The following is an 11,012-nucleotide window of genomic DNA, read 5'->3' on the forward strand; positions in this document are numbered from 1 at the left end:
ACTTATCAACTGTCAAACCTGTAACTGTAAAACCTGACTGACATACATACTCATCCACTCATTTTCACTTCCAAAACCCCTACCCCTCTCTGTCAACCACCAATCATACCACACTTGCCTCTCTCAACCACTCTAGTCTACTTACCACAGCCATGCAACCAAACTTTTAAAGAGACACACACACACACACCAAAAACAAGGAATCGTTACACCATCGTTCTGATAAGAGCTGTCCTTGAAAAAGAGCCATTTCTATCAGAGCTCTCTCAGCCCCACCTACCTCACAGGGTGTCTGTTGTGGGGAGGGGAAGGAGTTTGTAAGCCGCTCTGAGACACCTTTGGGTAGGGAAGGGAAGGGTATAAATCCAATCTTTTCCTCTTCTCTTCTTCTTCTTACAGATTAAGATAATTACGGATATTACCACTTCCAGTTACCTATTCTTATGTGGCAAGGGGTTTTCCCCCCACTTTAGCCTTGATTTTATTTATTTATTTAGGACGGCTTACAAGGCCAATTGGCACCATAAAACATCGAGACAGTAAAAATCAAGTGAAAATCATAAGAACAATTCCAAAGGTGCTGTGTGAGGTGAGCCAGATTTGGAAAGAGAAGGGTATCATTTCCTGCCACTTTTGATTCCCTGGAAAGAAAATGTGGGATCACCGCTTACGAGAATCTTAAGACACACAAATCCAGATCTCAAGGACTGCTTGAGAATTGGGGTCATGGGAACTCTACCTCACGGGGTTGTTGTGAGGATAAAATGGAAGAGAGGAGAATGACATGAGCCACTTTGGATCCCCACTGAGAAGAACAGTGTTTTGCTTCTAAAAAATGAGATCCTATGTATAAGAGCTTGCCACTATCCTGAAGGCCTACCCAACACATCCAAAAGGAAGGCAGGCTCAGGAATGATGGTGCAGCATGCTGTACACATGCTCAAATGTGTGGCTTCGATCACTACCTGCTGGTGTGTGTGTGTGTATATTTCAGGGATCCTGCATCTTTGGTCTTTCAGAATTCTTCTAGATCTCCAAGGGGTGGGAGAAGAGTCTCTCTCTCTCCAAGTTTCCAACCACATGGGATTATTCTCGAGGCACACTTTTATTGTGAGGCGGAAAAATGAACCACAGCACAGGCTGCTGTACTGCTCTTCCAGCTTAATCTGGAGCATATTTAGATTCAAACATTGCTGCTAATCTTACCCACTGCTCCACAACCAAAACACCACCTGCTGTCAAATGGAAGGGGGTGTTCTCATATGAACCCACCCGATGCTTCCTCACAGAAATTAACAACCACCACTCAGTTGTTGGTATGGATTGTTTGATTCTAGAACAAGTAACACTGTATATTGAGGGTATGTAAAAACTGACTTCCTTCTGCATTTAGTTTGTTGGTGACATTCGGGAGTGTCCCTGCAATATATGTCACCTACACACAGGGGTCATTTCCTGCAGGAGCGCACAGGAGCGGCGCTCCGGCAGTAAAGAGCCCAGGGGGCGGGCACATGCACCAAGCCCCACCCCCTGCTCCCAGCAGCCCTCAGTCAGAGCAAGAAGCAGCCAGGTAAGCTGCAGAGCTCCCCCCAGGCCCCACGGTCCAAAACAGTCTAGTGGGACGTTCAAGACCAAATTTTATTCAGGTACAAGCTCTCCCTCCTCTGCAAGGACAGATCTGCATGTTCCCCCCCCCCCAATAGCTAGCAATCCAAAACAGTCCAGTGGAGCCTGAGCAGTGGGTGTTGCCTTCTGACACACTTCCGGTGATGCCAGGGGGTGTGGCGTATGCAAATAAGTTACGCTAATGAGTTATGCTAATGAGCTCCTGCACCTCTTTTTCTACGAAATGACCCCTGCCTACACATAAGTACCACAAACATATATACTGTGCATACTGCTGACCAGTGTTCCCTCTAAGCTGAGCTAGTGTGAACTAGTTCACAGTTTTTTGAGCCTCCGGCTCACACATTTTTGCCTTAGCTCAGGAAGGATGGCTCCAGAGCAAACTAATTTATGCAGCAGCCAAATCGCTCGCTCACAACTTTAATGCCAGCAGCTCACAAAGTAGAATTTTTGCTCACAGGACTCCACAGCTCAGAGGGAGCATTGCTGCTGGCCCCTAGCACTGAAAGCTAGTTGCTGGGGATAAACCCAAGCTCAAACTAAGCCTGAGAAAACTAGCAGAACAATAAAAATGAAGCATTTCCAGACACGTATCGGTGTGTGGCTGGACCCCTGATCACATGATTCGGAAAAAATAATTAAAGCAAAAAATAAATACACTCAAGCGTATCTCTTGCCACTGCCAGTCCTCGAGTCAAGGGCGTTCTCGGCTTTGAAGTCCCGGACACTTGACTCCCAGTGCAGTCTAATCAGCCCACCCTCACTGTGCAAGCAATTAATGTGAGCAGAAGCTATTGGCACCCCTAGGAGTTATTTCACAAACGCTCCAGATCAACGATAACTAAACGGCCATTCCAAAGAGAAGCAGGTCACACGCTTCATTCGAGAACGCAATCAATAATTAACACGGGACAGTCACTTCTAATTACAGCCTTGTCGGATCATGGCAATGTCAACCAAGAAAGGTGTGCTTTGTAAAAACTGATGCAGCTGTTCGGTGAAAGAGGAACTCAGACTCCACTGCGACGAACAACATTTGGTTTCGGCCGCAACTGCTACTCTCCCTCCAACCACTTCGTGTCCTTCCCCTGCCCTCTTCCGGCTAGCCAAAAGACAGAAGGTGGTTACAGGTTCACCGATTTGAAGAGGTCCCTCTAGCGTACTCCTTGTGTGTTGTGACTCACAGGTTTTTGAAATCTACACACTCCACACTAACTATAAGAAGGTAAAGGTAAAGGTAAAGGTTCCCTTGCTCGAAAGCCAGTCGAGTCCGACTCTAGGGTTGCGGTGCTCATCTCCGTTTCAAAGCCGAAGAGCCAGCGCTGTCCGAAGACGTTTCCGTGGTCATGTGGCCGGCATGACTAAACAACAAGGCGCACGGAATGCTGTTACCTTCCCACCTAAGTGGTACCTATTTATCTACTTGCAATTTCTTGCTTTTGAACTGCTAGGTTAGCAGGAGCTGGAACTAGAGACGGGAGCTCACTCCGTCATGCGGCACCCGGGTCTCGAACTGCTGAACTACTAACCTTCCACAGCCTGCAGTTCAGCGTCTTAACCACTTGAGCCACCGCAGCTTCTATAAGAAGGTAAGACTGTACTTTGTTTGTACCTGCATTGCGGGGAAAGCGCTCCCTTTCAGTCAAAAGTTACTAGGGAGTATTTACTGGGTGATCTTGGGTCAATCAAATACGCTCAGCCTAAGCTACCTCGCAGGTATGTTGGGAGCTTGCAAGCCATGAACTGCGATGAACCTCCATCTTCCCAGTTCACGACCATCCCTAGAAGGGACCTCTAGTAGACGCATCTGTTGCAAATCTCACAGAATTGTGAGGAACTACACAACAAGCCAGCAGGGTGAGGCTAGGCACCACTGTGGCGCATTCTGACGCAGGGATGCAATAAGGGTAGACAGGGCTATCTTTGGGCAGGAACGCACAGGAACGGAGTTCCGGCTGGGTCCTGAGTTGGCCACACCCAGCAGGAACTCATTAGCATAACAGCACTGGCTCTTCGGCTTTGAAACGGAGATGAGCACCGCAACCCTAGAGTCGGATTCGACTGGCTTTTGAGCAAGGGAGACCTTTACCTTTAACCTACCTCACAGATGTGTTGGGAGCTTGCAAACCATGAACCGCGATGAACCTCCATCTTCCCAGTTCATGACCATCCCTAGAAGGGACCGCTAGTAGACGTATCTGTTGAAAATCTCACAGAATTGTGAGGAACTACACAACAAGCCAGCAGGGTGAGGCTAGGCACCACTGTGGCGCATTCTGACGCAGGGATGCAATAAGTGTAGAGAGCATTTCAGTGGGAATTACCACACTAACTCCATTTTGGGAGGCTTATTCATTTGTTTACAGACTTTGTTCTCCACCTTTCTTGCAGGAACTCAAGACTTGTCACTTCACTTATCCCGAATCTAGATTTTCTGGTCCAAAGTAGATGCTACAAAGGAGCTGAACTGTTGCCACACCATGGATTTTATCTGCACATTATTTCCGTTGGCTGTGAGCCCATACTGTGTTGTCTCCACCCCCCCCCCCATGTTCTTTGCTTCCTCTAGTGGCCACTTTGATCTTGCTTAGCTGTTTCTCAAAAAAAAACCCAAGCCGACTAGCAACGGAGAAACAGCGATGAAAGACCAAAGCGACCACTAGAGGGAGCAAAACATGTGCAGGAAAAGTGAAAAAGAAACTTGACATCATATGGGTGCACAACCAATGGAAATAACCGGGGCTATTTTGGGGCAGGAACGCACAGGAACGGAGTTCCGGCTGGCTCCTGAGTTGGCCACGCCCAGCAGGAACTCATTAGCATAATAGGCCACACCCAACAGCAGAAACTCATTAGGATTGGCTACAATTAGGGGTGTGTGGCCTAACATGCAAAGGAGTTCCTGCTACAAAAAAAAGGCCCTGGGTTTTGACAACAAACAAGGTAAACAGAATAAGAAGCAAAAGGTGGGTGTGGCTGGATGACCACGCTTCTGGTAACATGGGGGTGCGGCCTAATGTGCCAATGAGCTGTGCTGTCAGGGGTGTGGCCTAATATGCTAATGAGTTCCTGCTGTTGGGTGTGGCCTATTATGCTAATGAGTTCCTGCTGGGCTTTTTCTACAAAAAGAGCCCTGGAATAACCCATACAGGAAAACCCTATAACTCCTTATTCTCGGTTTGCTGCAACTGCCAGTAGAAATGTATAGTGCTATGTCACCGTGCTGTTGGTTTCCTCATGCCCCCACCCCAGTGAAAGCACCATGCCACTTATATTAAAGGCTGCAATACACAGAGTAAATGGGTGCAAAATTGTGACAGCTCTGCCCCTCATGATCTCCTAGCCTGGATCTTGTCTTGGTGGCGTTTGAGGACTCAATGGAACTTTTTGCAAACGATTGTGTCTCAGAAGTTGCCCCTTTGATTGACAATGTGGGGTGGAGGGAGCTGACAGAGAGAACTTTTTCTCCCTCTCCCAAAATAGTAGAACTCAAGGGCATCCAATGAAGCTGATGGGCAGTAGGTTCAGGACAGACAAAAAGAAATACTGTTTGACACAGAGAGTGATTAAAATGTGGCATTCGCTGCCAGAGTAGATAGTGATGCCCACAGGAATAAAGAGCTTTAAAAGAGGGTCAGATAGATTAATGGAGGATGACTCTATCAGTGGCTACTAGCCATGGTGACTGAAGGGAACCTCCACATCCAGAGGCACTAAGCCTCTGAATCCCAGAGCCAGGAGGCAACATGAGGGGAAGGCCTCAGCCTCTGTGCCCTGTTGCTGGCCATCCAGAGGAACTGGTTGGCCACTGGGTGAGACTGGACTAAATGGATTATTGGTCTGACCCAGTAGGGCTCTTCTTATGTTCTTATGACAACATAGTTCAGGACTTTGCCTGCAAAGGCATTTTTTACCCTATACAATCCCTGACATTCTTAAAATACACACACACACACACACACAGGGGAAGATTTTTAGAAACTCTTTGATAGCCAAGAGTACCCAGCAGCAGGAAAAGAGCCTTTAAAATATTCACAGCACGTGGTTAATAGGAACAAAAACAGCTTTTGTTTCTGAGCCTCCAGGCTGGCTGTTAAACTAAATCTTTGCTGCAGGAAGTTTCAGCGACAATCAAGTGAACAAGGAAGGACAAACAAAGGTAATTTTTACTTAATTGTTGCATGTGGTTTCCTAAACGAGACAAGTATTAATCACTGTAAATGCAAAACAAACCACTGCAGTCTGCTTTTCAAAAAGGGGGCGGGCAGAAGAGAAATGTGTTTCAGGAATAAGTAACCTCTGGGTTTGTTACTTCGCAGTTCAATCCAGCTAAGTTTAGACTGCAGCCAATTTAGGCAAAAAAAGTTCTATTGATAATTTATTTAAACATGTTTTAACTCTCTTAGAAAGGGTATTCAGAGATACGAGGCATTTGTACACCGAAGAGATGACGTCTGATTGTCATATTTATCTTGCTTGTAAGTGCAGAAATGTAAAGGTAAAGTAAAGGCAAAGGTCTCCCTTGCTCAAAAGCCAGTCGAGTCCGACTCTAGGGTTGCGGTGCTCATCTCCGTTTCAAAGCCGAAGAGCCAGCGCTGTCCGAAGACGTTTCCGTGGTCATGTGGCCGGCATGACTAAACACCAAGGTGCACGGAACGCTGTTACCTTCCCACTGAATCCGACTCTAGGGTTGCGGTGCTCATCTCCGTTTCAAAGCCGAAGACGGGAGCTCACTCCATCACGTGGCACACTTGGGTCTCGAACTGCCAAACTACCTTCCACAGCCTGCAGTTCAGCGTCTTAACCACTTGAGCCACCGCAGAAATGTACAAAGCAGAATATATGAGCCCTGATTTCAGGGCTGGTTTGCCACCCAAGTGCTTGCTTGGGAAGCCAAACTGTCAGGGGCTGACAGGGGAAGACACGACAGGTGTGCCTTGCATATGTCATTGCCTCCTGGTGCATCTGGCTCCAATGGTGTGCAGAGGAATGCACTCCTTCCCTGCTCCTGCTGGGTTCCAATGAGCAGCCAATAGGGACTCAGCAGCGTCTCTTCCTATTTGTGCTCTGCCACACAAATCCAGTGGGAGCCCATGGGAGCAAGTGTGGCCCCTCCACTTATGACCTCCCACAGCTCCTTCCCATGCCACACTCTCATCTATTATTCCAGATAGGAAACCAATATCCCTGTTAAGTCCTGAGTGTTGTAATAACTTGCAGCTCTGCCATTTCCCTTTCTAGTCTGTTTCTGAAGTTCCTTTGTCACCCAAAGTAGCTGTTTTATTGCAAAGTAACTTCAGGAACAGACTAGAAAGGGAAATTGCAGAGTTGTAAGTTATTACAGCACTCAGAACACTGGAATCCCCAGGACTTAACAGGGATATTGGTTTCTTATCTCACTACGTATGCTAACCTCATTTAGCCCTTACATCTGTACTCTCACCAGTCCCCCAGAAAGGTCATATGTCCTCTTTATTTTATTTCTTATTTGGAATAATAGATTAGAATAGTAGATTGTAATGTAACATAATGAATAGTAGAATGTAATATAATTTGGAATGGTAGATTGGAATGTATTTCACTGGCCTGAGGACAGGGAAGATAACTCTATACAGCCAGTCACGGCATTGCAAAGAAGAAGATGCTGTAAGGTCGCCTCCATGCTTGAGAGGAGATGAATGGAACATAATGGCAGGATCTCAGTTAATTACTCTCAGCATTCCACAATTACGAATACATCTGCCCATCCATCTCCAATTTTGTCATATTTATTTCCATCACCATGTTTCCCCCCTGGAATTAAACCCAAACAAATGGTAACTGTATAAACAAAGCTTGTTATTCCTGTTTGGTCCTTGTATCTGTTAAACATCTTCATTACGCTGTAGGCTAATTTACTGCTCACCCTCTACCTATATGTATGGACTGGTAATTTCCATTTCATTGTATCTGAAGAAGTGTGTGTGTACACAAAAGATTATACCTTGAATAAAACTTGATTGGTCTTAAATGTGCCGCTGGATTCACTTTGTTCGGCTCTTTCAGACCAACACGGCAACCCACCAGAATTTATCTTCTACTGCCACCTAGTGCTTGTTAGCAATATGTTTCATTTCCAAAAGATTTTGCTGAAACAATTAATCAGCATCTAGCTTTCAATGAAACAACATTCTCAACTGTGTTCAAACTCAGAACAAAACACAGCATCGTCCAATAGTTTTCCGGAGGCCTCCATATTTTTACGTATATAAACCTGGACTTTAGCCCCTTCCTACACTGACATTCACTCTAAGAAATTCTAAGAGATTACAACTGCAATCCTAAACACGCAACTGGGAAGCGAGCCCCATTGAACTCAATGAGATTTATTCCTGAGCATATACGTTTAGGATTGCACAGCACACTTTGCAACGAAAGATGTACAATTTTTAAAAAAGTGCTGGCATTGTTGTTTCACATAAGTCACCTAAAGCGCGTGCTCTTAGCCTGTGCTTGGTGAAGGTTTATGGTTTATGGTGTTCTTGTTTTGTTTAGTGAATACTGTATCTCGCATTGACACAGTATAATATTATTGTATTTTTAAAAAACTTGAAATAAACACAAAGTTTTTTTTTAAAAAAAATTCAGTCGAGCGAGTCGGCTAAATTTTGCATGGATGCATTCCACTGTAAAATAACCAGAAAGTTCTGTCTTTCTAAAAATAAGCTGAAATACTGCAGTGGGGGGAATTTTAAATATACGAATCACGTGCATCCCATTCCACAGCAGCACTGAAACAAAGGTTTGGATTTCAATGGAACCGCTGCTGGCAGTTCACTCTTTTTATTTTCTCAATGCCGTTATTACCTGTAGAACATTTTCACTTTGTTCAAGGGCACGCAGCTAAGGCACTGTTTGTAGATCTTGTTGTCATCCATCTGCAGTTCAAGTCCACATTTTGCACAGCCTGGGTAGGTGATCCGAGAAAGAGAATCAAATATGTGCTGAAGGGAAGTACGAGCATTGAAAACAAGCTGTCCACATGGAGAGGAAGCGGCGGCAAATTTCAGCTCTGAGATGTGGGCTCTCACTTGGATTACTCCTATTGAAAACAGAAAAGACTGGGGGTCAACAAGCTGTATCCTTTGTAGCCTTCCATGCCACAGTGGTGCATGCCGTCTGTTTAACTCCCAGATTAGATCACTGCAGTGTGCTTTGCATGGGTCTGCCCTTTAAGACTGTCCAGAAACTGTCCAAAGACTTGAAGACTGTCCAAAGAGTGTTTAACACATGGATTAGATCACTGCAGTGTGCTTTGCATGGCTCTGCCCTTGAAGACTGGACAGCTTCAAGAGGGAATTAGATAAGCATATGGAGCAAAAGTCCGTCAGTGGCTATTAGCCACAAGGTATAGATAGGAGCTGTGGTGGCTCAAGTGGTTAAGACGCTGAACTGCAGGCTGTGGAAGGTCGGTAGTTCAGCAGTTCGAGACCCGGGTTGCCGCATGACAGAGTGAGCTCCCGTCTCTAGTTCCAGCTCCTGCCAACCTAGCAGTTCGAAAGCAAGACATTGCAAGTAGATAAATAGGTACCACTTCTGTGGGAAGGTCACAGCATTCCGTGCGCCTCAGCGTCTAGTCATGCTGGCCACATGACCATGGAAACGTCTTCGGACAGCGCTGGCTCTTTGGCTTTGAAACGGAGGGGAGCACCGCAACCCTAGAGTCGGACTCGACTGGCTTTCGAGCAAGGGAACGTTTACCTTTACCTATAGATAGGAACTCTCAGTCTGGGGCAAGGGATGCTCTGTATTCTTGGTGCTTGGGGGCGGGGGCAACAGTGGGAGGGCTTCTGGTGTCCTGGCCCCACTGGTGGACCTCCTGATGGCCCCTGGTATTTCTGGCCACTGTGTGACAGAGTGTTGGACTGGATGGGCCATTGGCCTGATCCAATGTTAAGCTACAATTGGTACAGAATTCTGCGGCCAGAATGCTGACTGGCGTTGGTCATAGGGACCGTGTCACACCACCCTTGTTCCATCTACGCTGGCTCCCAACTTGCTGCTGGGCCCAGTTCAAGGTATTGACTCTTAAAGCCCGATACAGCTTGGGGGCAAGCATACCTGAAGGACTGCCTACTTTGGTCATCTTAGGAGGCTCAGTTTTGAAAGCCCCCGCCACCTGAAGCTAGACGGATGGCAGTGTGAGGAAAGGCCTTCTCTTGCGTGGCACCAAAACTTTTAAACATTTAAAACGCTTTAATGTTCACTGCCTTGGGGGCCATGAATTGGACAGAAAGGCAGCATTGAAATGTTTTCAAATAAATAAGGAAAGCTTATTTATTACTCCGAACTAAGTCTGCTTGTACCATCGTGACCGTTACAAACCTTCCCGTGCATCTTCCGGGCGATACCATCTCTGCGCCATTTCAGACCATGGCAGCGGTGCCGTGGTTGCAACCTCCCTTCCCTAGTGGTCTGCCCAAAGCAGAGCCTGTATTGCTGAAAGGGCTGTGAAGCTTTCCAGTTGGGACTGGCGCTTGTTAATAAGAACATAAGAGATGCCAATGTTGGATCAGGCCAAAGGCCCATCTAGTCCAACACTCTGTGTCACACAGTGGCCAGAAATACCAGTGCCATCAGGAGGTCCACCAGTGGGGCCAGGACACTAGAAGCCCTCCCACTGTTGACCCCCCCCCCCAAGCATCAAGATGACAGAGCATCACTTGCCCCAGAGTCCCTATCTATCCCTTGTGGCTAATAGCCACTGATGGACCTCTGCTCCATATGCTTATCTAATTCCCTTTTGAAGCTGTCCATGCTTGTAGCCGCCACCACTTCCTGTGGCAGTGAATTCCAAGTGTTCATCACTCTTTGGGTGAAAAAGGACTTCCTTTTATCCGTTCTAACCCGACCGCTCAGCAATTTCATGGAGTGCCCACGAGTTCTTGTATTGTGAGAAACTGGACAGGATTTAGGAAGGTGAGCTCAAAACAGACAAAACGGTTCGAACCGGGGAAATCCCGCAGTTCGGCAAATCAAAACCAGGGTCCTTACACTGTTGCAGCCCTTTCGCGTAAATGATACAGGCAACAGACGGGTTACACTGCATATCTTCGAGACGGCCTTTCGCCAGACGAGCCCCACAGACCATTGCGTCCTGCAAACCAGCATCTCCCGGGAGTCCCTGGCCCCTAAGGATGTCCGACTGGCCTCAACTAAGGCCGGGGCCTTCTCTGCCCTGGCCCCCGCCTGGTGGAATGAGCTCCCTTATGAGATCAGGGCCCTGCGGGTCCTGTTACAGTTCCGCAGGGCCCCTAAAGATGGAGCTTTTCCTCCAGGCTTTTATTGAGGCAGCGGGCATCCACCTGATATGGCCTCCCCTTCAGGGACCGCAGATCCTACACTGC

The 11,012-nt window shown here is 47.0% G+C and overlaps 1 protein-coding gene across 1 annotated transcript in view; it reads right to left on the reverse strand.

Moving 5' to 3' along the window:
- The window catches only part of LOC107115779 (protein FAM35A-like), a gene marked incomplete at its 5' end in the record, with an annotated part of 21,923 nt that overhangs the window by 3,625 nt on the left and 7,286 nt on the right, over positions 1–11,012 (reverse strand). Inside the window, one exon of the mRNA XM_015417544.1 lies at positions 8,473–8,707. Coding sequence (XP_015273030.1) covers positions 8,473–8,707 — 235 coding nt within the window. The remainder of the gene's footprint in view (positions 1–8,472; positions 8,708–11,012) is intronic.

The sequence above is a fragment of the Gekko japonicus genome, unplaced genomic scaffold (genome assembly GCF_001447785.1).
Source record: "Gekko japonicus isolate JY-2015 unplaced genomic scaffold, Gekko_japonicus_V1.1 scaffold4987, whole genome shotgun sequence".
In the NCBI taxonomy this organism is placed as follows: domain Eukaryota; kingdom Metazoa; phylum Chordata; class Lepidosauria; order Squamata; family Gekkonidae; genus Gekko; species Gekko japonicus.